This window comes from Culex pipiens, chromosome 2 (genome assembly GCF_016801865.2).
Source record: "Culex pipiens pallens isolate TS chromosome 2, TS_CPP_V2, whole genome shotgun sequence".
NCBI lineage: Eukaryota > Metazoa > Arthropoda > Insecta > Diptera > Culicidae > Culex > Culex pipiens.
In genome coordinates this window covers 204,702,729-204,729,808 of record NC_068938.1, presented here as the reverse complement: position 1 = coordinate 204,729,808, position 27,080 = coordinate 204,702,729, and the positions used below count along the sequence as shown (strand labels likewise).

Sequence of the window (27,080 nt, the reverse complement as noted above, 5' to 3'; positions counted from 1 at the left end):
TATGTACTCAAAAAGCTGACCGAGCCACGTAGCTTAAAGGTATAGCTTCCGCTTCGTAAGCGGTAGATCGGGGTTCGAATCCCGGCTCGGACCAACACAACCTTCTGGACCTTATCACGACACCTTAGGGAAGGTGACCTATGGAATGTGAGCATAAACCTTAACAGGTTAACATTAAGTTAAGAAAAAGCCTCTGAATCCGCTTTGTTAATGCGGCCCCAATACGCTTCATGGGAAATTGGATAAAAAATTACTTAGTTACTCAAAAAATCTAAAATCCTATTTGAAATTTGAACCGTAGGGCCAGCATTTTTACTCATACGTATTTCAATTGTTTATTTATATAGTGCTTTTTTACAACCACATACCAATGTGCTGGGGGACTCTCTTGGTGAGAAGATACATATAAAGGTTTAGGAATTTATTCGAGTATAATTGAAAGTAATTGTCATCCCCAAATGAAATTTCAAAGTTTTGCTTTAAAATGTGCTTTATTAATACGTTTATTCATAATCATTAACATCAATGTACCGTTACTTTCTCCGTACAGCGTTAATTTAATCAGTTAATTTACTGCATTTATTTTATGATGACGGATGATTTCAGCTTATAACGTTGCCATTCAGTTCTTGGATTTTGCGCCAACGGAACTACGCGATCCCTTCTCTCTTTTAACTCCTTTTGCTGAGTGATGTTCATCAACAGCTTGTTTGTTGTGCTTTAGACTAACATTATCTTCATGCAGATTGGTGCTCCTCTTACGCAATAGAAGGAAATTTGGAAGCCTACCGATTGATGTAGGGTTTGGCAGTGTAAGAGGAACTATCGGATTGGAGCCTAGAACAGAACTTGCAGAAGGAACACCGGCTGGAGCAACAGCCGAACCGGTTAGTGCAGTATTAGTTCGAGGGCCTAGGAGGGTGGAGGCAAGTGAGCCTACTACGGGTATAGGAACTGGTGATGATGGGGCAGAAGGAGCTAAAGGACCTAAGAGAGTAGAAGGAGCTAAAGAGCCTAAGGCAGAGCCTATCAGGGATGGCGAACTTGTAGCAGTTAGCGAGCCTAGTACTTGGTTTAGTGTATTATTCAGGGCACCCAATACTATAGGTACAAGGCCTAATTGATCGGAAGTGCTAGTTAAAGTAGAAATGGGGCTTAATATACTTGACGGATTTGCAAGAACAGTAGGAACGATTGATGGAGCAGCTGCTGAACCCAGTAGAGTTGGATTAGTTAGAGATCCCGCTACGGAAGATACGATAGAGTTTGCTAAGGATGTTGGAACTGGTGCTGAAGGCACAGGAGATTTCACAGCGCCTAACAGGGATGGCGAGCTTGTGCCAGATAGCGAGCTCAAAACTTGAGTCAGGGTTTTGTTTAATGCGCCTAACACGAGAGGTACCAGGCCTGGTTTTGCAACTGAACCCGCTAGTGCAGGATTGGCAAGAGATCCCGCTACGGAAGATAGGATAGTGTTTGCTAAGGATGTTGGAACTGGTGCTGATGACGTAGGAAGATTTAAAGAACCTAATCCCGATCCTAGAAGGGATGGCGTTGATAGAGAGCCTAAAACTTGCTGAAGGGTTTGGTTTAGGGCACTCAGTACCAGAGGTATCAAGCCTGTTGTAGAAGGACTAAGAGGACTCAATATACTCGTCGGAGCAGCAACAGCAGGAACATTCAGAGGGCTAGGTGCAAGTGGAAGCTGAGGGTTTAATGCGCCTAAACCCAGTGGAAGCAACGATCCCAATAGCGATGAAGGAACAGGAGACGGAGCTGGCTGAGGAGATTCAGGCAACTCTGGACGTTGGCCCATGGTGTAAGATACAAGCTCAACAACTCTATCTAGTGATTCCAAGACCTTGTCTGCGACACTTTTCGAAATACCAGCGACGTGTTCGGAAGTTTTCACTGCTCCTTGAAGACGATTCAGCAGTTTACATCCATCGCAAGGCTTTTCACTGTTGCAACAGCAATCATCTGCTTCATGACTATCCGACTGGTGGTGCTCGCTTGAGTGGCATGGAGAATCGGTTTCATGCCTGTAATATGTGATATTTTTATGAAATGGTAAAAAAATACCTCAAGCGGATCTTACTCTTCCTCTTCGGATTCATCCGTTCCACAGGGGCATCCTCGGAATCCTGAAACACCGGAACGATGCTCGAACACGTTCTGAACAGCGCCCAACAGTGGAAAGCTTGATCCCACGCATATTCCAGCTGGATCATCGTAGCTCAGCGCAATGGATATACCTCTCAGTTTGCAACCAACGACCTGTAAGGCACGTCCACCAGCCGAATTTGGATCGTCGTATACAAGCTTAACACCGTCTTCAAACAAGGAACAGTTCTGGTATTGCTGCTCTTCACAGTGCCGTTGCTGCTCGTTCTGTAGCTCGCAAACCTTGAAAGAAGGAATCGTGGTTAGAAGAATCCTTCATGTAGCAATATATGATTTTCAATACATTTCCGTATGGTATAAAGTTCGAAGGAGATTCTCGCTCTGCCGATGAATCCACCAGCAGTCCACCGGTTGGGAGTCCAAGCACAATCTTATTTCGGGGGAAATTTGCGTTCAGAAGGCAGTTGGCAACCGAGTCGGAGTACACTCGAGGTGCCAGAGCATTTCCCTCGGCGGAAGCATTCTGGGATGATGGTACCAATATGACGTAGTCCAGTACTTCGCTCATCGCGTTGAGCAAAAAAGCCGGAAGATGGTGTTGGCAAACGAAAGAGTTCGAGATCAGCACGTGATCGTCGAGGTGGCGTTTCAGCAGCTTGAGAAATTGAGCATATTTGATCTGTAATACGTAAAATCCAGTTGGGAACATTTTCACAATTTAAGAACTCGCTCAATTCATACCTGTTCATGTTGATCCAGATGTGCCGAATCGAAAGCCAACTCCACTCCATCGAAGAGTCCCGCCGCCAAACTACCCTCAACGTTCTGAACCGCATGGTTGGGGTCAAAGGTCTCATCGAACTTTACCTCAACCTTGCGCAGAATTTTCGCATGCGGTGCTCTACCACGGATCAAAGCGACTCGTTTGGCGTCGGAATAGTTCTTCAGATGTCTCGCAAAATCGCACAAGCCGTCGTAGCTTACGATGATAAAATCACAGACTTCAAGCTTGTTCAGAATTGCATCACTGATATCCGGATAGATGTTCACCATGCACACGATGTCAGCTGTAATACTCGTAAGGTTACTTCCTTATTCCCTAACATAACCTCATATAATGCTTACGCTCCTCGTCGTGAATCTCCAGGTCCGAACATCGTGTTGCGCCAACGGCTAAACCCAAAACCAGAAGCAGCTTCCAAGTGGTCATTCTATGGCTTGATGATTTCGACTTATGATGCTATGGATTGGTATTTGCTCGATTTTATACTGTATTATTGTGTGATAAAATTGAACCACGTGCACGTCTCACTGTTCAGCCACTCCGGTGATAGATCATGTACTCTTCTCGTGGTCTTTTGGTCACACGCGAAGAGATGATGTGACCTTGCACTCGGTGATACAAATGCTTATTTGGAAAAGTGCCAAGTTCTGTATTTAGTTTCTTCATAGCTTTGGATCAAATCGGTTCAATTTTAATTCGAGAAAGAAATTGTAAATACTTATTGAAATGTTGTTGCTACAGAAGAACATTTCCAACCAAGACCCGGCGAAAGTTTTCATTTCCCATCAAAACTTTGCGTCCAATAACAACATTTTCTGCACAGAACACATCAAAGCCTTCACCGCGGCATCCGATTGCATCCTTCCCAGCCCGGCATATTGAACTTCTGAAACATGCAACAGCAGCAACAACAAATCCAATATAATGGTGCAGCAAAAGTCCGCCAACTTTCCCCATCGCGGATGCAGTCGTCGAAGGAAAACTGTTCTTTGATCTATGCCAGCTTGCCACATATCAGCGGTTTGGTTAGTCAGCACTCGGCGTGGTTCTTCTGTTGTAACAAGCTTCCTCAAACCAAAACCACACCACCATCACCACCAAGTACCGATAAATTTTCCAGCCTTCCTCCGCTATCCTTTATCACTCTCAGAAGCTTCTGGGCCGCCATCGGCAATCGGAAAACTTTCTCCGTAAAGCTTAAGAGTTTGCAAAATGGTGAAAAATTTCCTTTCTCCTGGGGTCCCAAGAAAACTCGGAGCTGTCCCGTGGGGAAAAACTTTACAGAAACGCTCCACCATTAGTCTTAGCTTAGTGGAAGCCAGCTCCCCGTCGTAGGGAGCGGGTGAATTTTCCTCCAAAGAGTTTACATTGTCAACGGATTGACGGTGGTGGGTGGCAAAGAAACAGCTTGAGTGTTGGGTTTTCTAAAGGAAAATTGTGACATAAACAAAGAGATCAGGAAGAGATTTTTGAAGGCAATATTGCTGGAATCATAAAAAATACGAAGTTGACTTTATAGCGGTCGGCCACTATTGCTAGTTACAAGGACTTCGCCACCCTGGGCTCCTAAGTGTTTGAGTACGGCACGAAGCGACGGCGCCGGATACCCATATTTACACTTGGAATTTTTAGAGCGCTCGTCGCGGGATTCGAACAAGCAACCTCTGGATTGTGAGTCTAGCGCGCGGTCCGATTGATCCACTCGGGCGGGCATAAAGTAAAAAGTATTACGTGGATTTGTTTTCAATGGTTAAAGATAACGATTATGTTATTGGCCAAAAACAACGATAATCCATTAAAATAAATTTATTAAAACTAGCCTTATAACTCTATGAAAAATCATCCAAACTTCAAACAAATAGAATGTTTTGGAATCGGAATGATGTCTAGATAAAATTTTCAAAGGTCCTATCTGCATATGAAACCCATTAGTCATAGGTTGTTTTGAAAATTTACTCTAGATGTCAGCTATCCATTACAACCAAAATTTCATACAAAAAATTCAAAGAAATAAGTATTTTTCCTGTATTAATCAAACGTAACATAGGGTTAAAGTTGCCATAAAAAATCAACAACAACAATTAAACGCAATATTTCTCGAAAAAGTATTCTAAACAAGGTTGTTAACGATAAAATTATCGAGGTTCGATAACGATAACGATAGTTCTATCGCTATCGTCGTGACGATAACGATAATCTATCATTATCGTTATTCCGATAATTCTATCGGCGATAATTTTTTCGACGATAACGGACGATACTTTGTGGATGGTTTTTTGATTTTTGGACGATACTTTATATTTAATATATTTCTAAAATATACTAAAACCAACCAAATTATGTTGAATTTTCAAGCTAAATATTAGTAGTATTATTAAAGCAAATATTTTTTTGATAATATGTTAAGTTTCAAAGTATAAATACTAAAAACAATCACAAAACACCGTATATATTTTTTTTTTTTGAGGGTACTAAAATTTTTATGATTTGCAAAATGGGTATCAAACGATTCAAAATTTTGCATGTTTTTTAAACTTTTTTAGAGTTTTTTGAATGAAATACTAAAATTTTCCCAAAATACCGTATTTTTTTTTAATGTACTCAAATTTTCATGATTTGCAATATGGGTATCAAACGAAGCAAAATTTCGAATGTATTTTAACTGTTTTAGAGTTTTTTGAATGAAATGCTAAAATTTTCACAAAATACCGTTTATTCTCAAAAATACTCAAAATTTTGATGACTCGCAATATGGTTATCAAACGATTCGAAATGTTTCATGTATTTTAGCTGTTTTAGAGTTTTTTTGAGTATTTCATTTAAAAAACTCTAAAACAGTGAAAATGCATGCAAACTTTGGAATATTCCGATACCCATATTGCGAATTATAATAATTTTAGCATTTTCGAAAAAAAATCGGTATTTTGTGAAAATTTGAGTGTTTTCTTCTAAAAACTTTAAAACAGTTAAAATGCATGCAAAATTTAAAAACTTTTGATACCCATATTGCGAATTATAAAAATTTGAGTATTTTCGAGAAAATACGGTATTTTGTGTAAATTTGAGTATTTCTTTCTAAAAACACTAAAACAGTTAAAATACATGCAAAATCTCGAATCGTTTGATACTCATGTTACGAATTATAATTTTTTTTGTATTTTTGAGAAAATACGGTATTTTGTGAAAATTTTAGTATTTTATTCAAAAAACTCAAAAACAGTGAAAATGCATGTAAAATTTTGAGTCGTTTGACACCCATATTGCGAATTATAAAAATTTGAGTTCTTTAAAAAAATACGGTATTTTGTGATTTTTTTCAGTATTTATACTTTGAAAATAACCATATTATCAAATAAATATTTACTAAGAGGAAGCTTGCATATTCAACATGATTTGCTTGGTTTTAGTCAATTTTAGAAATATTTTAACCTTCCTACGGTATTGGGGTCCTTTTCGGCCTTTTTGAAAATTAAATTTGCCATAACTTTTGGTATATATATGCTAGAGCCTTGAATTTTTTTGTCATTAAATTTATAGTATAAATACACATTTCACAAAACAAATAAACCTCGAACGACCCCTAGGGGAGTGTCCATAACAAAAGTTACTTTAAAGATATTGGGGTCCTTTTCGACCCCAAACTTTAAAAAATCTTCAAAAATCCAGTTTTTGACCGAGTCCGGTTCTTATGGTCACAAATGAAAGCTTAGAACGTCCCCTTTCCGAAACTGACCTGGGAAACCGGGTTTGGCCACTGTTGCCACCGGGAATCGGCTACAACCGAAAAAAGACCTTTTTGAGACCCCAATTTTGACGACCTGTAGCTCCGGCAAATTTCAACCAATCAGGATAAAAAATGATTTTATTTTTAAAAGTGATTTCAAACTTTTTTCTAACCTCATAATAACTCTGCAACTATTGATCGGATCGATAGATTAAAAAATAAATCTTTGGAAATTTACCGATCTTGCGAATAGAAATCCTTATCTTCACTTAGATTTTTTTTTAAATCCTGGTAAGAAACATGATTTGAGAAGTAGAACATATTTTTCATCATTCTTCAATTACTTGTAAAAAACGTGTTTTTTGTCATATTTTTTGGTACAACATTGTTCAGTTAATCCAGTATTAACGTATTATCATATTGAAAACCAATTCTTGAATATAAGTAGAACAAACTTATTTTATGTTTTTTTGGGAAATATTATAATAAAACATTTCCAAATTTTCTGAAACTGCTCTTAACAGAAATTCATGGTTTTCTATTTAAAATGTTAAAAAATCTTAACGTAATTTGATGTCCCCTTTTCTGTGGCATCAACCACCACTCTCCAATAACCGGTCAAACTTTGCACGTAAACTTTGTGGCCAAAAGTTGCCACAGTTATCTTTGATGGGTATTGTTTGTGTGTTCCCAAATCGGGAAAATGCTTGGGAAAGTGAGGGAGTTTTTTTGCGGGGTAGTATCGCCTGAAATATCGTGCTTGTTTTATTTCGTGAAATTTGCTCAGTCGCTTCCGGTGTTGGCGTGAGAGGCTCCTGGAGACGAGATAATCGTCTCAACTTCAGGGAGGATTGAGGGGGGGAAATACTATAAATTCGACACCCCTCCATTGACTTCTTTTACTGAGTCCGGAGCGGACATGGAAACAACTTCATTGCGAAAGTTTCGTCACTAAAGTCAAGTGTTAGCGGTTGCAGCGCAGTATAAACTTTTGCGGCTGTGATAGAAAATATAAAATAAAGTACAGTTTATGCAATAGCGATTTATTTCATAAAATAAATATTTATTTAAATTTAAGCAATCTTCATTTATTTGCCCACGTAACGGAAATCTTAAAACTACACAACAGTGTCTTTGTCAGTCTTAGTGCAAACTATTTCCCAACCGGAAGGTAATGTCCTGCTGGTTTATGGCCGGATACCGCATACGGTATTGTTGGATAACCTCCGCCGCTATGGTACGGTACCGTTGGGTGACCACCGCCAGGAGGCATAGTGGCAATCAAGTTCGGTACAGTTGGTAAGATGGGAGGAAGGGTCAGGCCAGCTATCGGGGGTAAAACCGGTGGTAGCGTTACGGGTGGTAACGTCAACGGAGGTAGCACAGGAGGGATCGTTACGGGTGGTAGTGTTACCGGGGGTAGCGTTAACGCTGGTAACACAGGAGGTATCGTCACGGGTGGTAGAGTGACAGGAGGTAGCACCGGAGGTATCGTTACCGGTGGTATCGTTAATGGTGGTAGCACCGGAGGTATCGTTACCGGTGGTATTGTTACGGGAGGTAATCCGGGAACAGTCGGTAAACCAGTATCGGATGAGGTATCGGAACCAGACCCCATGGTAGCAACTGAAGCAACTGTTGTAGTTGGTGCTGGTGTCGTCGTCGTAGTTGTCGTAGTCGTTGTAGTCGTTGTGGTCGTTGTAGTTGTTGGAGCTGGTGTCGTGGTTGTCGTAGTCGTCGTTGTAGTAGTTGGAACTAAATTCGATGTGTTAGTAAATGATTAGCTCGTTATACAATATAAATAAATCAAGTGATGTTTTAATTACTTGGCGTCGTAGTCGTCGGAGGAACCGTCGTAAGTACGGTCGTAGTCGGTTCTTGTGGGAAGAAAACTGGAACCGGGATGAACTCCGTTTGGTTGTTTACGTCCAGTGGACTGAGAATTGTACAGGTCGTTTCGTTACACTCCATCCGAATGAAGGGAATGCACGTGCCGTTTAGAGCGTCAAACAGCTGACCTGGCGGGCACTGATGGAGTTCGCGTCTGCAAATAAGTATTCGGTTAAGAAGTACATGAATGCACATATTATTCAGAAACTCACTTTCCACCACCGCAGCCGTAGAACCTCGACCGATCAGTTGGATCCGGCTCAAATCCGTCAAAATCACAAGCATTAGGATCGGCGTCTAGAGAGTCCTTCAATCTTCTAGTCTTGGGAAATGTACCCTCGCCGCAGTCGTTGTTCACGTCGTCTCTGTCTACCTGTATAGTGGCTCCAAACAAGTTATTCTCCTGGACAATCCTACCAGCTACATCGACGGGTCTCGTATTGATGGGACAAGTCTGAAATATCATTCATCAGTAACTTATTTGTTTGTGCTTTTTGCAGTTTCTTACCAGAACTGGTGGCTCCAGAACGTCTATCACTACTCTAGTGGGAATACCTCCGTTTGCAATGTATGCTCTCAACGTAGTTGCATCCTCCTCGCCAGGGCAAGAAATTATATCGATATCTTCGTTCAAAGTTTGGATAACCACTGGATCAAGATCTGGATTGTCCACCTTGGCGAATATTGTGAATCCTCGACCAAGAAATTGACGCAACTTTTTAAGTGCCCCGTTATACGCAGTCTGATTAACTCCGTTAACTGTCGGATCACACCGCAGGTCTACACCCCGAAATTGCCCGTTCGACAGTTGCTGCTGAACAGTGGTAGCGAAACCCGTTCGACCTGCATTCGTACTAATCAGGTCACCAAAGTATCTGCAAGCTCCAGCTCCGTCGTACATCGAGACCAGGTTGTTCAGGCCTCCGCAAATAACGTTATTGCCTTGATCAGCACCTTGCTGGGCCAATTCTATTGGGTAGATCCGATACGCGCAGTCCGCCAGCGCTCGACAGTCTCGTACCTTGGACGGATCGTCGATACGACACACCATCTGCTTACCAACCACCGTGGTCGGTAGCATCCAAGCAGTCCATGCCAAGAACACCACCGCTGAAGCCGCCCGCCGATCACGCATTGCAAATCCAAGGCCTACTGGTACCCTCACGTGTCAACACTTCTCAACCACTGACCGGAACGAATGACCTACGTGTACTTAAATATTGTCTTTTTTATAACCCCAAATAGAAAGTTCCCCCCAAATAGGCTTCGCGCCATGCGACATGTGATAAGGCACGTGCGTGGCACGTACTATTAGGACCTTTCGAAAACAAAATGTCCGATAGCACAAAGCTCGATTAAACATAATTTATTTTGAATAATTACAAGTACAGCGTAGATAACAAGCTGGTTCAGCTCAAAACATTAGCCTAAAAGTCCTCCAAGAGGTCCCCCACCAGCCGGTGCTCCACCCGTGGCTCCTCCTAAAAGCCCTGTCACGGGAGCCAACGGGTCGGCCGCCCCACCACCTCCTCCACCGCCTAGCAGCCCAGTCAGATCCAGACCGAGCAGATTCTTGAGCAAGTTCAACACCACATCCAGCAAGCTCTCCAGCAGACCCAGCTTTCTCCGCATCTCGTCCATTTGTCCCATGGTGTCGTTCATGGCTTGGTTACCCAGCAGAAGATTCGAAAGCAAATCGTTGACATTGCCCACGACGTCCTTCAGCGGTGGGTAGACGTCCTTCAGGGCCTTGTTCAAGATTCCTACCGTTTGCTCGAGGTCAGTTGCGTTCAGCAGCTTCAGCAGCTCGGACGTCTGCTGGTTGAGCATGGTGACGGTGGTAGCGTTTATGTTGGTGTTTGTGCCGTTTGCACCAGGTGTTCCCGTACCATCCATACCATCCGTACCGTTCATACCAGCACCGCCATTTCCTCCCATGTTCCCACCGTTGTTTCCTCCCATGTTCCCACCGTTGTTACCCCCATTGTTGCCACCATTGTTTCCTCCCCCATTGTTACCACCTGCTCCACCGCAAGCTCCAGGAAACGGGAACGGGTATGGAATCGGAATCGGGACCTTGTTACCACCTCCGTCGATGACTCCGGTCAGCGTGCACGACGTCTGGTTACAGTTCACCTGGTAGAACGGCTGACAGCTGCTGCTGCACAGATCAAACGACTTTCCAAGCGGGCACTGCATCTGATTTTGTCTGAAACAAAATGCGATAAAATCTCGTCCTACATTAAGCATTTTCTACCTACTGTCCGTTGTTGCACGAGTAGAACCGCGAGCAGTCACGGGTATCGCGGACGAATCCGGTGAAGCTACAGCCACCGGAACCGCTGCCGCTTCCAACTCCATTACCCATCATTCCACTACCTCCCATCATACCATTTCCACCCATCATTCCACTACCACCGCCCATTCCATTGGTCATCATACCGCTGCCCCCACCCACGGCACTACCTCCGTTTAGCTGGAAGTTCAGTAGTCGCAACAGCGGGAACCGACCACTTCCGCACACGTTCATCACGTCATCTCGATCTAGCTGGAGGCTCGCTCCGAACAGATCTTGTACCAACACCTCGTGACCTGCCTTCTGGATAAACGTGAAAAGATTGCTCGCTCCAGTGTTCAGCGGACAACGCTAGGGACAAGAAGACAGTCACACTTTAGTCGCACTCGTAAACGTGATCGAGTCGAGCTTACCAGCACACTTGGAACAACCACTTCGAGCACGATCTTTTGACGATCCAAACCGTGAGCAATGGCATTCTGGACGTTCGTCAACTGCTGAATGTTACAATCCCGGGTGCAGTCCATTGGCATGATGACCAAATCGACGGCAGAATTCAGTGTGTTGACCAGACACTGCTCCAGCTGGATGTGCTTGAGCGATACGGCAATGATGTATCCACCACCGAGCTGAGTCCGCAACAAATCCAGGAAGCTCGCGTAGATTGACTGAAAGATCGAAACACACTCACTTCAGTAAACTACTTGCACTTGTTGCAGCCGACTTTTCAACCTGAGAAACTTCTGCCATTACAGCATCGCACTGAATTTCGAAACCGCGGAAACCACTCTTCAGCAACTGCTTCTTGATCGTTTCGATCAACGTTAGCTGTCCCTTGGGGGTAGCAATCAGCTTCCCAAAGTATCCACACGAGCTTGGACCACCGTACAACGAAAACAGTCGGTTGTGGCCTCCGAAAATATCCATGGAATTCTGAGCCACCTCCACCGGATACAACTCATACAAACAGTCCTTGAACACGTTACATCCCGACACCACAGAGGGGTCCTTCACTCGGCACACCAGTCCGTACTGTCGAGCCTCGACCCAACTCAACACCCCCACAATCACTACCACCAGCACCTGCACCACTGCTCGCTTCTCCATTGTTCTTGGCTGTCTTCTTGATCGGAGTCTTCACTAGTCTTCGTCCTCAGCCGATTATCCTTCTAAGCATTATTTTCCACGTCCCACCAGGCTATCCCGTTCAATAACTAGCAGGTCTGTCCTTCCGCCGACTGTTTTTATATCCGAAGGCTGCAAATGCGTGCCCACGACAAAGAAGCCCTCGAAACCTGGCGCCCAGCAGGTCAGGTGTGAACGATAATGGACACCTCGGCCAGGGCTCGCGGGGTTATCTATGGCTGTAACGAAATTCGAAAGGCGCAAATTCTCACGTGCCAAGTGCTGCTGGCAGCTTTGGGCCAAAAAAGGGTCGTGCTGAAGTGGCTGCTTCGACAGCTAAACAACAGATATCGGCTACCTGGAATGTTTTCGGATAAACATGCCGCGCAACCGCGCTATTCCAGAACTCACAGCAAGCAGGCGAGCAAGGCCGTCGTCAAACTGCATGCAGTTCTGTGAAAAATATTTTTGCTTTGATAGTACACAAGCCATACACAGTGCCGAGATCGAAGTTAGCTGGGCAGACGAGTGCGCGCGCGTTTGTCAGGTCCATTGGAGCAGGCTACAGCCGTTATCTCAGGTACTCTAGACCGTCTGGAAGACCAGCTCCGTACGCTGGACTTCCGTCAACACTGGTCACGTAGTGCTTTCGGGAAGGCTTTTTGTGCTACTTTTAATTTGCCATGGATTGCCTTGCTTGCTGTTAAGATCACCAAATAACGTCATGATTCGAAATCCGGACACTTAGCAGCATATCATTTTCGTTATAGCTGACAAAAAATCATGTAATAAGTTGGAAATGAAGAAATATCATCAGGATGTAGTATTAACAGTCAGTTTTAAGAAAATGGATTTAAAATATGTCTTTTCTAAGCATTATTCATCAGAATTTGAAAATTTAAAAATGACTTGTTGTGCTTCGAATCCCGAACACTGATAAAAGCTGATTCGAAATCCGGACACTTTTGCTTCGAATTCCGGACACTCGTTTTTGCTAATGAATCGCACAAATTTGGACTGAAATGTTAGTGAATGGCATTCTTTAGGTCTCAAATAAGCTGTTAACATCATAACAATCAATATTTTATATAAACATTTGCTAGAATTCAAGGAAATCAAAACCATAAATTTCTGCTTTGCCTTCCCGGTGCTTCGGACGCCTATGAAATATTTCACGTGAAATGTTTCGCAATTTTGGTAATCTTATAATTTTATTTTATTTAGTTGTTTTGACATAAAGTACAGTGTTCAAACAAACTTTAAATGAAAGTTTATGTTAGAATTCATCAAATAACACAGTTTTGACATTCATAATGCGAACTTATATCCAAATAATTGATAAAACATGATGAGGTGTCCGGGTTTCGAAGCGTCCGGGAATTCGTATCATGACGTTATCAAAGACATTTAAAATTAAAAAAAAATGTTCATGCCAAAGTCTAGTTCGATAAAATATGGAACAAAATGAACTTTGTATTCTCGCACCAAAGTTTGTTTAAAATTAATAATTTTCAATTCCATTGATTAAGGATATCGATTTTTTTAAATCACAATTGTTATAGGTATTTTGAGAAAATTTTCATTCAAGGTTCAAGTAGTAGTTTTTTTAATCAGTTTTGTTATTTATTCGAATTGAGTCCTAAAATTAAGCTTAGATTGCTGATATTATTGTTCACAACGATAAAGTTCATTTTTCTGAGCATGTACTATGACCCTTTGTACGACCACAAAGGATTAAAAATGGATTTTTAAACAAGTTCAAATAAATCAAATTCGCGGCCCTACTTGACAGCTCTTTTCAAGGGGACCATAGTTGATTCATCCTAAAATGTTGTTTTGTCAATTTTTATTGCATTAAAATAAAAAAAAAGTGATCTGAAATGGTTTTTTCAGTTACCTTCTATTGTTGAACATAAAAATAAACATAAGGCTTTATAACCGTATAATCATGATCAGTTCAATTAGGCGTTTTAAAACAAATAAAACTTGGGAAAATATACCCTTTCTTATCGCTCTTTTGTTATCGGCCTTTCAGCACCTTAAATTACAGCTTACAAAAAGTGTGTTTTGACCATTTCAAAGTAAATAATAAAAAGCTTAAATAAAAGTTAGCAAGCAACTGTTTTTATTGATTTATTTGAAAATGGTGTTTTGATAGGATTAGTGAGAATTAGTTGGAAAGATTTCTAGAGTTTTTTTGTTAAAGGTGCTATAAGCTATTGTGTTTCATATGTTTATAGAACCATATCAAAAAATTCTAGCCTACACATATTTCCCCTAATATGTCCAGAAATGTAAATAATTTCTAATTTTTACTAACATAAACTTACACGTGAGGTGTATCCCATTACTGTGATCGCTCAGTATCGGGAAACGATGTTTACATTTTTCATACAAAACTATTTACGCCATTTTTTACTACACGCTACCAACTCATTGTGTGAACTTACCGATAAAACACGCACCAAGGCCTCAACACAAAACTTTTGATTGCAGACTAGCATGATAGTCCTTTAACTGTTTTAGAAACATAAATGGAGAGCCAAAAATAAAATAATAACGATGTTAGTTATTTGTTTTTGATTATTTTCTTTTTTTATATGCATTTATCTTGTTTCGTTATAAATTTGTCGTTTTTTTTTTTTGTGGTATTTTTTCAATTTTTTGCTTATTTTTCCCTTATTTAAAATTCATTTTATTATCAGCTCTATAAGATTAAACAACTTGCGTTAACGCACAGTTCCTTGCGAAGCAATATATATTTTAACTCAAGATATTTAAAAATGATATTTTTTCCTCAAAACGAACTTTTGGTTATAGCATTAGGTATATCGAAAACAAGTTTTTATTTTTATTTTGAATTCAATGTTATAACAATGCGCAATCGGTACTCTGCGATCCCGTTTTAAAACATTTTAAAAATCGTATAGAAAAAATACAGATTTTTCCAATTCAAGATTCTGTTAAAAAGTGAGGCCGCTGCAAACAGTTTCAAATTTCAGGCCGGTTTTTTGAAATGTAAAAACCATAGCATGTAATTTCAGACCGCTTCTACCCCGCATGGGAAGGCCACTTCTCAGAATCACTCAAAAATTGTCAACAAAACATCAAACATCGTTCACTAGGCGTAATATTTCTAAAAACTTTCTCGTCAGAATGCCTTGCGATCGGCTTGGCTTTAAAATGAATCACGGGATTTGTTATTATTTTGGACCTACTAAGCAGTGCGCGTCTATATTTTGATATATTCTCAAAGGTTTTTTTACATGAATAATAAGGTTTTTTAATGCTAAAGCTCGTACATGTTTGATGAAAATCCCTTATATCACTGTATAAGCCCGAAAACTAAAAAAAAATCCCTATTTTAGGTCTATTGCTCCTAGAACCAAAGCTTCAATGCACCTATTTTCGACACATTTTCTGATTGGTTCAAATTCCGAAGCACGTGGCGAACTTTTTTGACGTACAGTTCAGCCCCAAAAAGTACGGTCGTCAAACAGGCTAAATCAATGTTTTGTTTCGAGCCACACATCAACATTAAAATGATTATAACAATAAGGTGACAGTAAAAAAATATGTCCACGTGGTTTATGGATGGTCCCTAAATTATGTTTGGCAGACCAAATTTTAGTACTAAGCGCCATAGAGGGACATATACCATATTTGAAGCAATGCGGGTTACAATCTTCTTCAAAATTAGCTTAAAAAAATAAAAATTCACGATTATTTCAAAAGAAACCATCTAAGCAATTTATTTGTTATGTATGTATGTATGTATGTCGCCCAGCAAAATGAAGTCGATAAAGTAGACGGTTTCGATGAGAAAAAGTGGAAAACGTGGTCTAAAAATAGCGACGCCATCCCCCTATTCTCTGGCTAACGATTTCTTCTGAAATTGTACAGCGATAGATCGGTAATGCAGATGACTCGGGCCAGGCAATCCACGACTCCCTCGTCCAGTTCATGAGTATATGAGATGGCCCTGGGCTGTTTTTGAGACGGTGTTAGTAGTTATATAATGGTTTGATATATTATACCTTGTGACATTATTTCGCCACTACGGATCATTTCGTTCTAGAGCATTAACTCCATTATGGCCGACTGGTTAGCGTCCCAGACCATCTATCCAAAGGTGTGATTTCGAATCCCACCTGATCCTTAAAGGTTTTTTATTCATATTCAAAGTTCAATTCCTGTTTCCAAATTTCAAGGGAACCGACCGGGCTTTGATCCCTGAACCTTCTGCTTTCGAGGCAGAAGCCGCAACCAATAAGCCACAAAGCCGGTTTATCTAAGCAATTTATTTGTTATTTCCATGATCCGTTCCAAAATCACTAAAAATTTTGTGAATTTCAAAGCAAATTTATTTTTATTTTACAAGCATTGAATAAAGGAGTTTTATCCGAAAAATTCAGTATTCAGTTATAAAGGAATTAAACATTCATAACCCAAGTAAAACAAGACAAATGTGATATCAGCAAGTCAGAAACACAGCCATATCAAAAAACAAAAATATATTTCATCATCCAAACAATCGTCAATCGTTCGTTGTTTCGTCTAAAACACGTACGGTCGCTGCGGCATGCACAAGTTATAGTACGCTGTCTTGTTCCAAAAGTCTACGCCCTTCCAACCGCACCAACCCTTCGCCAGCACCGTGCCCAGCTCGTCCGCCCCCGTAAAGTGCGGATCCAGAATCAAAAATTTCAAATCCCCAGTATTCCTGTCGAAATCCACCCCCAAAATGGTGTGCGCAAGCACCCCTCCACCGATCATGACCGGCGTTCCCTGGGTCTCAAAGTGGTACGCCAGCTCCGATCCCTTGGTGGCCATGTCCGCGCCCGAACTGACGTGCATTATCCGCGAGTCCACCTTGACAAACTCGTTCAGGCACATTGAGACTTCCGTCGATCCGATCCACTGGCGTGAACCGGCAAAGTTGGCGGGTTTGTCTCCAACGCGGACCAGATACTTTTGAATTTCCGTGTGGGTCGGGATGCGAACGTCCGCGTAACCCTGGTAGATGAACCACGAGATGAGCGTCTGGAGGGACCGGTACGCACAACCCCACCCGTCGTCATTGAATCCGTCCTGCATGTAGTGGTGGTAGCTGTACCGTCCCTGTACCAGCGATAGTTTGCCTTCCGTCACTGAAAGATGAGATGCGAGTTAGTAATTCGTTCTGGGTTATCTCTACGCTGAAGTGTTTACATTGTCGCTTGACTCCTACGTGAGGGTTGAACAGCAGTTTGCTATCGGTTTCCCTGAATCTGAACCCGTTGGCTTTCCGGAAGTACGGTCGGATTGTCGGCAGACCAAACTGGAGGTGCAGCGAACGTCGTTTCTCCAGCAGAAACTCGTCTGCAAAATAAAGAGGTTTAGTCACAGTCGTCTACGTTTACAAGTAAGAATTTGATTACCTTCTTCCTTCACGTCATTTCCCGCGGGGTAAACGCACGTCAAAAAGTGACCCAGACTTTCCGGCATCATGTGGTAGCACTTGGAAACGTGTACCTTCTTGTACTGACCGAGCTGTTCCACGAAGCTGCTTTCCAGAAGACGCAACGAACGGCACACGCTTTCAACCAGAATGTCGTAGCAAAGGACCACCTTGGTTTCCCGGTGAATCATACTGAGCACGTCCAGCTGCAGTGGAATCTTTACGCGATTGCAACCTGAAACAGTTCACACCTTCAAGTTATGGTCACCGTATCAAGCAACACTTCTTACCATTCTTGCTATCGATCGTCACGTTGCACGCTTCCCGCGTCAACTTCTCGTCCTGTGCATCCTTCGACTTCTTCACCAACATGTTGATATTGACCACCTGGTACTCCGTCGGAACCACGTTACCACCTGCCGCTCCCTTCTTCTTTCCACCCTTTCCCGTTGATCCGAACCCGTCGTCCTCCACCTTCGCGCTCAGTCCCAGCAGCGTCTCCATGGAATCTTCCGCCCCCAGTCCAACCACCTGACTTCCACTCGATCCGCCACTCAAAATAACTTTGCTCCCAGCAACAGCAAAAGCCACATTCCCCGCCGCCAGTCGCTTCCTCAACGTAAAAGCATTCTCCGCCACGGACTTTTCGTTCTGCTCGCAGTACAGCTCCAAACTACACCGCAACCTCAGCAGCATGTACTCCCGGAACAAATCCGTCTCACTGACGACCTCGTAGCTTATTCCCTCCAGCTGACCGTGCTTGAACAGCGACGCCGTGATCTCCCCATCCGCGTCACAGTTCAGCAGCACCGGATTGTCCGTAATGTCCACGTCCTGGAGGATCTCGCTCAGGTGGGCCTCGGCGTCACTGCACGGCCCAAACTTGATCAGCCCGCACAGGTCGATCTCGGTCGGGAAGTTGTTCTGGATCTGGCTGTAGTTGAGCGTGCTGGACTTTTCCTTGCCTTCGAGGATGAACCCCAGCACGGTCAGCGTGCCGCGGCACATGATCCCGAACAGTTCGCCACTGCATTGGGATGTGACCTTGGTGATGCGCTGGAAGGGGAAACAGAACGGTGACTTCAACGAGTAGGAGGAAACGAACCTTGGAATTTTGGTAACTTTCGAAGTATGAAAAAAGGCGCAATGAAGAGAAAATTTTTACGAGTTCAGTATTAATAAAACGTAAAGGCGATTTAAAAAAAATATTTTCGTGATTATTTCAATAACAATTACGCTCTGGAATAAACATGGTTTTCCTTCTTGGCGTACTTTAACGCTTAATGAATGCTTCTAGAAAATGTTTTCATTTCCAGAGTTTTTTTTTGAAAAGGACCAATAAACTATTGTCTTTCATATGTTTATAGGACCTAATAAAAAAAAACTCTAGATTTGTAAATTGATTGCTTAAAGTTAACACACTGGGATGCTGATTTTGCATAAAAATTATTGTGAATTAATTTAATAAAAACTGAAAACAAGCAAATTTTGATGGAAATAGAACTAAATCCTTAATATGCCAAACATTTGAACTTTCCCCTATTAGAACGAATCCCAGCGAAAATTTCAACTAAAGTCGCGAGTCGATTTCTAGAGCTTTTTAAAAGGTCCAATAAACCAAATTTGGTTTTTTTTTTTTTTGGTTTTTTGGGTATTTTTGAATGTTTCTGATTTGAGGCGGTTTTGAAAACACCCAAAAGCAAAACATCAAAATTTTGTTTATACGACCTTTTGAAAAATTCTAGTTTTGTAATGTGACATTTATCTGACTAGACGGTGCGAATTCTTTCAGACATTTTGTAATTTTATCCCACCGCCAATCGCGTTTGTGTACTTAGTACAAAATTTCAAACTTGTAAGAGATATTAAAACGCGACATTCTGAAGAATAAGTTATATTATGGCAAAAATAGTAAATGTAACTTTTGATCCCGATTAGTTTTCATCTCATCTTAACAAAAACAAATAATTTTGGAAGTAACAGAAATAAAATTTACTGAAATCACTCAATTTTTGATTTCACATTAATGTATCAATTACAGAAAATAAAAAAAAACGCATTTTCTTTTACCAAATAATCGGTATCGTCGGATTTAAACGAGTTAGAAACCAACATAATAATTAACACCTAAACTCCCAAGCTAGAGAAAAGGGGGAATTTGTATGGAAATTCCTCCTTTTTCTCGAGCTTGGGAGTTTAGGTGTTAAGATCAGCAAATTTTCACGATTTCACGGAAATCGTGAAAATTCACGGACCAGCGTCTATCCGGGAAATTCAAAAGCATCAATTTAAAATTTAAAAATGAAGCATTTGACAAAAAGAACAATTTTATCGTGCATCTAATGTTGGCATATAAGTGTTTTGACGTACAATTAGAGCTTCTTAAAAATGTCGTCTGAAATCAACACAGAAAAAAAAATCATGGTAATATTACATCTGGGAAGGGGTACATCTTTTATGTCAGAAAAAAGGTGTAATTTTACCTCTGGCAATGTGTAATTTTACCACTTTTCTGGTGTAATGTCACTTTTTCAGTCTAAATTGAGGTAATATTACATCATAAAAGAGGTAATATTCAACCTTCCAAAATTAAAGCTTCCAAATTTACATTACTTTTTTCTGTGAAGCGATACTCAGTAGTGATATGATACTCACTACTTAGTGAGCAGGCTATTTTCTATCAAATTTGATTATTTCAAACCAAACCATTTGCGTTGGTTGTAAGCGTTGTAACACTAAACGAAAATGAGCTTTAATACATGAAATAATTTAATTTTACAAAGTAATTAAAAAAACTAAACCCATACAAGAATTTTAATATGTTTGCTCTGCAATTTCGTGCATCCAATTGATAGTATGACAACCAAAATTGAGAGTGAAAGTAAACATCCTTCACATGGATTTTAGACAAAATTTCCAATAAAAATAAACGCTCTGTTGACTCACCTGCAGCACACATTCCGAGATCTTCAATTTGGGAGTCATTCCGGGACAGTTGAGGAAACAATTATCTATAAAAAAAAACACGACCGCTCTCAGAATCGGTCTTGATTGAAAGCAGCGCTACGTGTCAACAACAAAAATATTATACTTTGACAGATTGAAAGTGCATAACAAGAGAAAAATGCATTCGCAAAACGTGTGAGAGAGTCCACAAGCAGAATGAAATATTTCATGAGTTGAGAGTAAAGCGGGAGAGAAATGGAAACGTTTCAGTATAAAGAATGAGCAAACGAAGCGCATTTGAAATGTTTCGGTTCAGCAAGAAATTTGACATGACAGTTGCACTATACTCGCAAAAAAATAAGGCGTATTTGAATGAACAACACATCTTGTTGACTTGCAAAACAAGATTTTTGTTGAACTCCTACAGGCTCATCTAACAACAATTTTTGTGCGTGTATTTATCTTGGGTTAATATTATGATAATTTATCGAGTGTCTTGCCCCTAGCTCAAAATTGTATTTATATGAATTAAAGAATTTATTTTTCTATTTTTGATCGCCGAGTATTTTTCCTTTAATGAACAGAATTTTAAATGTTTTTTTTACGTTTCGGCTTGATTAAAAAATAATTAAAATTATCAGTTGTACAAAGTTTGTATCCCAACCTAAATAATATATTTTAAAAATACACTAAATATTGGTATCAGTCACCGTATAAATAGAAAACATGTACTGTTGAATAAAAGTTCATTTCTCATCAAATTATCAAACCATAAACATGACATTAGATAACGAGTAAATTTACGATTTCCTTAAGGCTTCAGCTCCATCAGCTCCTCCGGAATTACTGAATTGCTGTTGTTCATCTGTTGCTAGGAATTGTAGATCTTCCACCAGTCCTGTACCACGAGTTCCAAATCTGAACGATCTCATTCTCCAGGCATAAATTTGTTCCGAGAAGCCATTATTACGCAACAGAACGAAAACGATTCCAAAACCTAGAACTAAAACGAATAAAGCTAGGATAAGTGTGGTGGCCACTGCTGAAGAGCCTTCCGAAATTTTTAATGCTGTTCCAAGTTCTACGTAGGTAATTTCGGTATTGGTGAACACGCACAGCTCTATGTAGTCCGGACAGCACGAACTATTCGAAATACAATCGGAGTTACAACCGCAGTGAATAACGTTCATCGTTAGGTACGACTGTTCAAGCGTTTGTTCACAGCGGTTCTCACATGAATCGATCTTAGAACCCTCCTCTTCATCCACCACAGTAGGCGACACGTCGGTTCCCGTTACTACGTTGCAGTCCGCTCCACTCAATAGGCTAACGTCATCGAGCGCCATATCGCTTCTGAAACGCATCCCAAGCGATGCCTCGAACACTATTTGGAAACTATCCGTCTGTTGCGGCAGATCAAAGAAGCCCTCATTCCACGTGTTACCTTGGCTACCGTTAACGGAGAACTGGGCGCCCGCTGCGATCACATCGGCCCACCACTTTGATAGCGGCTTGACGTACACGCTCATACTGCCTACTGAGTCACCGTACATGTGGTAGAAGAACTGAAAGCATGCATTCGCGCTATAGTTGGCAGTGTAGATCGGAGAGATCAGACGAGTTGTTGAGTTCGTAAGCTGTTCGGATGAATCAACCATCAGGAAGTGTCCTGGAATAGATACTGTTGAAGCTCTTTGAAGTTTTAAATACATCCGATCTTACCATCCAGCTCTTTCCCCGTAGTATGATCGTGCTTCGGTCCAGTTTTCAGTGTACGCTTCGAAACGATCCCTGCACTTCTTCTCCAGCCGTACTCATGGGTAGCCTCACTTGTCCAGCCGCACCAATCGTCTACTTCAAAGTCGCAGCTGGTCTGCACCGCTAGTCCCGTCTTTCGACAGTTACCTATCGCACGATCCCAGTGCGTACCGTTGCAGTAACTGTACGACGATCCTGCCGCTTGGTAGTCACTGTTGCAGAATAGAGTCGCTGCCGCTTTCAGCTTCTCGTAGAAGATGAATCCATTGGGAACAGCCGGAAAATCGTCACAACCTGGCTCTATTGGAAGGAAAGTAGCCCATGATCATTCGCTCCCACCCTTGGAATCTTCAACTTACTAATGCATATCGGAGTGTTTGCGTCCCAGCGTCCTTCCCTGCAGTACATGTATTTTCCACCGACCAACGTATAGCTCTCGTTACACTCAAACATCAGGATCTTTCCCCTCAACCTCATCCTGATCTGTCCGTTCGGAAAGTGAGGATACGAGCAGATGTACGTATTCCGTAACAACTGGCGTTGACGGTACGAGTCTGCAAAAGAAAAGTATATCAATGCTATCGATTCGAAGAAGTTTCCTTGTCGCCCAACTCACACCGCGACGAAGCAGCTTCCGCAATGCTGAAACATGCCACTACGATCAACGGCACTGATAAGCGCAACTGCATAGCTGTGCAGAACGATACGATGAACCGAACGACAAGAGAGACAACTAAAGACTGATGTCGGAGAAGAAACTGTGACGACGAGAACCCTACACAATAACCACAGGGAAAAAGAAGCGATCATATCTTTCCGGAGAGAAACCCCGAGGGTTAGTTCTTTCGCTATCATACAGAGAAAGCGTTACGTTCTAGAACTTTATTCAAAATAAATTACAGAGAAAACACACACACACGCACAAACCTGAGTCACTTCTTTCCCTTCTTGCCAGGCTTATGCCCGCTTTTCTGCACAGTCTTCTCCTCCGCCTCCTCTCGATCGCTTTCCTCGGCTTCCTCAGCGTCATCCGGCGTCAAGCTAAAGTCCAAATGCTCGTCGACGGCCAAAAACCGCACGTCCTCGAACCCTTCCGTACCCTTCTTCATCGACTTTTGCTTGAGCCGTTCCAGCACACTGGCGCCGGAGTTTCGTCGGATGTGTAGCACGATCGCCACCACGATCGCGCTGAACACAATCGCGGCCACACCGGAGTAGATGAACACGTGCGCAAGGTTCGGCTTGGTGTCACCGCTTCGACTGGCGAGCGTCTCCAGGTTCATGCGGGAGATGATCCTCAACTCTACCGTCGTTGATTCCGTTGAGGTGGTGGTGGTGGTCGTGGGGGTCGTCGGTTTACGGGTTCGTACCATGGGTACGATGACGGGGGCTCCCGTTGACGTTCTTGGCCGAAGGTTGTACGGTCTGCCCGTAGTTGTTGTGGATGATGGTTTTGGGGTTGTTGGTCGGGTAGTGGTCGTCTTTCTTTGGGTTGTGCTAGTGGTTCGCGGTGTTGTTGGTGTCGTAGTGATGCGTTGGGTTGTTGTTGTACTACGTTGCGTAGTCGTGGTGCTACGTTGAGTCGTTGTAGTACTACGTTGTGTCGTGCTAGTACTTTGTGTCGTCGTGCTAGTACTTCGTTGCGTTGTACTTGTTGTCGCTCTCACTGTGGTTGTTGTAGGAGCTGCAGTTGTTGTAGTCGTCGACGTGGTAGATGGTGTTGTGCTAGGTGTCGTTAGAGTTGTACTTGTAGTGGACGGCGTTGTTGATAACGTTGTAGAGCTGGGAGAATCCCCGGCGCTCCACACACACCGTTCCGCATAGTCTGGACAGCACGTCTTCGTTTCGACGCAACCTTCAATACAGTCACAGTGAATGAAGAACAGTTCGCCCACGCGAACCGGAGACGAGACGTTGGCGCCGCAGCGATTTTCGCACGAATCAATCTTGAACGTGTCCTTATCAGCAGTGGGAAGCTCTGCGGGCAGTTCTTCGTCCGGCACGGCAGAGGAAATTTCCAGTACGTCATCTTGTCCTTCACCGGTTCGACAGTCGCTTCCGGACAGTAAACTCACGTCGTCGATCGCAATGTCACTCTTGTACTTCATTCCCAGCGATGCCTCGATCACTATTTGGAAGCTATCGGACTGTTCGTTCAGCTTGGAAAATCCTTCGTTCCACATGTTACCTTGATTGGTATCTCTGTGAAACAGCACATCTTCCGCGGTTAAGCTGTCTAGCGATACCGAAGACGGTTTCACATACACCGTCAGCGATCCTATTTGATCGCCGTACATGTGGTAGAAGAACTGGAAGCATGCGCTTTGGCTGTAGTTTGCTGGATACAAGGGAGATAACAGTCGAGCCGTTTCGTTCGTCAGCTGCACCGCTGAATCTACCATCAAAAAGTGTCCGGCCAGCGGCACCATAGTCGTATGATCGTACTTGGGACCGGTCTTCAGTGCCTTTGGGGACACCACGCCATCGCTGCGCTTCCAATCAAAGTCATGCGTAGCTTCGTTAGTCCACCCACAATAGTCCATCACTTCAAAGTCACAGCTAGTCTGCACGGCTAAACCCGTTTCTCGGCACGATCCCAACGGTCTGTCCCAATGAGTCCCATTACAATACGCTTTCGACGATCCCGCAATCTGGTACCCGGTGCTACAAAACAACATCACCGCAGCCCGTCCGTACTCGTACGACAACTGCCCGTTCTCCACGGTTTCCAAGTCCGCACATCCGGCTTCTGCAAGTTCCAAAAATAACCCCCAGCTATGATTCACTTCCGGTCCAAAAACCTCGCACTACTTACTGATACAAATTGGAACCGGCGCGTCCCAGCGGCCCTTTTCGCACATCGAGTACATGTTACCGACCAGGTAGAATCCACTGGAGCACGTGTACCGGATCATTTTGTTCCGTTGGCGAGCTTTCGCCACACCGTTCGGAAAATACGGCGTCGGGCATTCCGGACCACTCTTCAGTATCGGAGGCTTCGGTCGACGGATTTGGGTCACTAAAATTGAACATAATCTCATAAAAAGTCAAATTTGACCACAAAAGTTTAAAATTCCTACGTTGATACTGCGAACCACCAGCGCCGGAGGATTCCTCTAGAAGCAGTAGAAGCGCCACCGTCAAGATCGGTAGAGCTGATAAAGAGGTTGGAAGCATTCTAAGGCGTCAGTTACAAGCACCACCACCATTCGAGTACAAGTTCAAACACAAACTGACTCCGGGACTTGGCGGCGGGTACACATGGATGTCGGCTTCATATCATAAAATTTATGCAAGAATGTGATTTTTTGAGATGTGTTCTTGGGAGGAAAGGAGGAGAAAATGAAGCACTAGAAGAGAAGGGTTGCTGATAAAAATGTGCAATTGGAATCACACATGGTGCGTGAGAGAAGTGAGTGAAACTGCGATGAGAGAGAAAGTAATGTGTTTAACCAATATACCGAAGAAGACATCAAAACACAAACTAAGGAAAGGATTCAAAATAAATATATCTGCAACGAGTTGCAAATGAAGGTTTTTCAGCACGAGTCGTATAAGGCAATGTTGTATTGTACTAAGCTTGCTGGGATTCCTATCTAGCTAGTACAAGAGAGCACAGAGGCATCGAAATACGTAAAGAGATGAGAAAATCACTTTTTTTTCGAAAATCACTACCTAAATATTTTTTACCAGTGACAAGGGGATTTTCTTGATTTATGTAGAAATCCTTGTAATATTGTAATATTATTTTTCCAACACTCCTCGCAGTTGAAGCATTTTTTATGAAAAATCTTCTGATCTCTTCAGAAAAATATTTTCAAAGATGGTGAAGTTTCTAAAGGTAAAATAAAGTCAAAAATCAACGAAAAAATGCCTTTAACTTGGAAACGGTGCACAAAATCAACAATTCAGGCAAGTACTTTAAGATTGGACCATCCATCAACCACGTGGACGCTTCTTTGGAAATAAATCTTTTTTTTTGTACAAAAATTCAACTATCCAAAAATTACATCATATTTTTTTAAATTTTTAGGTTGTTTTGGGATATTTGCCACAGGGTTATGATTCTTTTTAAAATTTAGTTTGTTGGACCTTTTTTCGTGACTACCTTGTTTAATTTACAGAAATTTTGATAAGGTGAGCCGTTTTCGAGATATGACCACTTAAAATTTTATTTTAACTGAAATTTGCAACTTTTCTATTTTCTAAAAGTTTCCTATCATTTCATCAAAAAACATTGAACATTAGACCTGAGATAAAGCGGTTAAAAGAAAAACATACAGAAAAAAATAGTTTTTAAAGTCTCATCAAAATAGCCCTCAATTTTCAAATGCCAATATCTCATCAGCTGGCCGAACATTCAGTGTTAAAAAAATGAAATATTTGTAAAATTTTATGATCCTTTTGAAGAAAATATTTTGACAGTTATGAAATCATGACTCACATTTGGGTAATTCTCCGCCAACTCACACAGCAGTTGCCCCGACCCCTCTTCGATTTGCGTGAAACTTTGTCCTAAGGGGTAACTTTTGTCCCTGATCACGAATCCGAGGTCCGTTTTTTGATATCTCGTGACGGAGGGGCGGTACGACCCCTTCCATTTTTGAACATGCGAAAAAAGAGGTGTTTTTCAATAATTTGCAGCCTGAAACGGTGATGAGATAGAAATTTGGTGTCAAAGGGACTTTTATGTAAAATTAGACGCCCGATTTGATGGCGTACTCAGAATTCCGAAAAAACGTATTTTTCATCGAAAAAAACACTAAAAAAGTTTTAAAAATTCTCCCATTTTCCGTTACTCGACTGTAAAAAATTTTGGAACATGTCATTTTATGGGAAATTTAATGTACTTTTCGAATCTACATTGTCCCAGAAGGGTCATTTTTTCATTTAGAACAAAATTTTTCATTTTAAAATTTCGTGTTTTTTCTAACTTTGCAGGGTTATTTTTTAGAGTGTAACAATGTTCTACAAAGTTGTAGAGCAGACAATT

At 41.9% G+C, this 27,080-nt stretch overlaps 6 protein-coding genes across 6 annotated transcripts; all 6 read right to left on the bottom strand.

Moving 5' to 3' along the window:
- Positions 1 to 1,680: 1,680 nt before the first annotated feature.
- On the bottom strand, positions 1,681 to 3,334 carry LOC120416376 (uncharacterized). Its single transcript, XM_039578110.1, has 6 exons — positions 3,250 to 3,334; positions 2,866 to 3,191; positions 2,597 to 2,803; positions 2,099 to 2,406; positions 1,773 to 2,042; positions 1,681 to 1,705 (listed from the first exon to the last, which is right to left on the bottom strand). Exons 1-6 carry the CDS (start codon positions 3,332 to 3,334, stop codon positions 1,681 to 1,683), a joined length of 1,221 nt encoding a protein of 406 aa, XP_039434044.1.
- A 4,400-nt stretch (positions 3,335 to 7,734) lies between these two features.
- Positions 7,735 to 8,391, bottom strand: LOC128092710 (uncharacterized; the record flags this gene model as incomplete). Its single annotated transcript, XM_052707080.1, has 1 exon — positions 7,735 to 8,391. A coding segment is annotated over one exon (606 nt), but the record flags the coding sequence as incomplete, so codon positions are not given.
- A 1,422-nt stretch (positions 8,392 to 9,813) lies between these two features.
- On the bottom strand, positions 9,814 to 12,414 carry LOC120416380 (uncharacterized). Its single transcript, XM_039578115.2, has 6 exons — positions 11,551 to 12,414; positions 11,232 to 11,486; positions 10,784 to 11,169; positions 10,553 to 10,731; positions 10,437 to 10,477; positions 9,814 to 10,388 (listed from the first exon to the last, which is right to left on the bottom strand). The coding sequence occupies exons 1-6, from the start codon at positions 11,923 to 11,925 to the stop codon at positions 9,945 to 9,947; spliced, it is 1,680 nt and encodes a 559-aa protein (XP_039434049.1). The 5' UTR covers positions 11,926 to 12,414; the 3' UTR covers positions 9,814 to 9,944.
- Positions 12,415 to 16,442: 4,028 nt separating this feature from the next.
- LOC120416372 (probable Ufm1-specific protease 2) lies at positions 16,443 to 20,467 on the bottom strand. Its single transcript, XM_039578105.1, has 5 exons — positions 20,330 to 20,467; positions 17,674 to 18,439; positions 17,364 to 17,618; positions 17,155 to 17,304; positions 16,443 to 17,093 (listed from the first exon to the last, which is right to left on the bottom strand). Exons 1-5 carry the CDS (start codon positions 20,366 to 20,368, stop codon positions 16,501 to 16,503), a joined length of 1,803 nt encoding a protein of 600 aa, XP_039434039.1. The 5' UTR covers positions 20,369 to 20,467; the 3' UTR covers positions 16,443 to 16,500.
- Positions 20,468 to 21,044: 577 nt separating this feature from the next.
- Positions 21,045 to 22,863, bottom strand: LOC120416378 (MAM and LDL-receptor class A domain-containing protein 1-like). The gene is made up of 4 exons (XM_039578112.2): positions 22,704 to 22,863; positions 22,447 to 22,641; positions 22,052 to 22,387; positions 21,045 to 21,998 (listed from the first exon to the last, which is right to left on the bottom strand). The coding sequence occupies exons 1-4, from the start codon at positions 22,774 to 22,776 to the stop codon at positions 21,130 to 21,132; spliced, it is 1,473 nt and encodes a 490-aa protein (XP_039434046.1). The 5' UTR covers positions 22,777 to 22,863; the 3' UTR covers positions 21,045 to 21,129.
- Positions 22,864 to 22,954: 91 nt separating this feature from the next.
- LOC120416367 (MAM and LDL-receptor class A domain-containing protein 2-like) lies at positions 22,955 to 25,401 on the bottom strand. The gene is made up of 3 exons (XM_039578102.2): positions 25,168 to 25,401; positions 24,903 to 25,106; positions 22,955 to 24,836 (listed from the first exon to the last, which is right to left on the bottom strand). Exons 1-3 carry the CDS (start codon positions 25,262 to 25,264, stop codon positions 23,020 to 23,022), a joined length of 2,118 nt encoding a protein of 705 aa, XP_039434036.1. The 5' UTR covers positions 25,265 to 25,401; the 3' UTR covers positions 22,955 to 23,019.
- Positions 25,402 to 27,080: the final 1,679 nt, after the last annotated feature.

Coding starts and splice junctions, on each gene's coding strand:
- LOC120416376 (XM_039578110.1), bottom strand. CDS start 3,334: ATGACCACTTGGAAGCTGCTTCTGGTTTTGGGTTTAGCCGTTGGCGCA. Junction 3,192..3,249: donor GGAGATTCACGACGAGGAGC/GTAAGCATTATA, acceptor CGAGTATTACAG/CTGACATCGTGTGCATGGTG. Junction 2,043..2,098: donor GATGAATCCGAAGAGGAAGA/GTAAGATCCGCT, acceptor CACATATTACAG/GCATGAAACCGATTCTCCAT.
- LOC120416380 (XM_039578115.2), bottom strand. CDS start 11,925: ATGGAGAAGCGAGCAGTGGTGCAGGTGCTGGTGGTAGTGATTGTGGGG. Junction 11,487..11,550: donor TAATGGCAGAAGTTTCTCAG/GTTGAAAAGTCG, acceptor TCGATCTTTCAG/TCAATCTACGCGAGCTTCCT. Junction 10,478..10,552: donor CCCGTTTCCTGGAGCTTGCG/GTGGAGCAGGTG, acceptor GGAACATGGGAG/GAAACAACGGTGGGAACATG.
- LOC120416372 (XM_039578105.1), bottom strand. CDS start 20,368: ATGACTCCCAAATTGAAGATCTCGGAATGTGTGCTGCAG. Junction 18,440..20,329: donor TCTCGGAATGTGTGCTGCAG/GTGAGTCAACAG, acceptor TTCCCCTTCCAG/CGCATCACCAAGGTCACATC. Junction 17,619..17,673: donor GACGATCGATAGCAAGAATG/GTAAGAAGTGTT, acceptor GAACTGTTTCAG/GTTGCAATCGCGTAAAGATT.
- LOC120416378 (XM_039578112.2), bottom strand. CDS start 22,776: ATGCAGTTGCGCTTATCAGTGCCGTTGATCGTAGTGGCATGTTTCAGC. Junction 22,642..22,703: donor GGAAGCTGCTTCGTCGCGGT/GTGAGTTGGGCG, acceptor TTTCTTTTGCAG/ACTCGTACCGTCAACGCCAG. Junction 22,388..22,446: donor AAACACTCCGATATGCATTA/GTAAGTTGAAGA, acceptor TCCTTCCAATAG/AGCCAGGTTGTGACGATTTT.
- LOC120416367 (XM_039578102.2), bottom strand. CDS start 25,264: ATGCTTCCAACCTCTTTATCAGCTCTACCGATCTTGACGGTGGCGCTT. Junction 25,107..25,167: donor TGGTGGTTCGCAGTATCAAC/GTAGGAATTTTA, acceptor GTTCAATTTTAG/TGACCCAAATCCGTCGACCG. Junction 24,837..24,902: donor GCCGGTTCCAATTTGTATCA/GTAAGTAGTGCG, acceptor TGGAACTTGCAG/AAGCCGGATGTGCGGACTTG.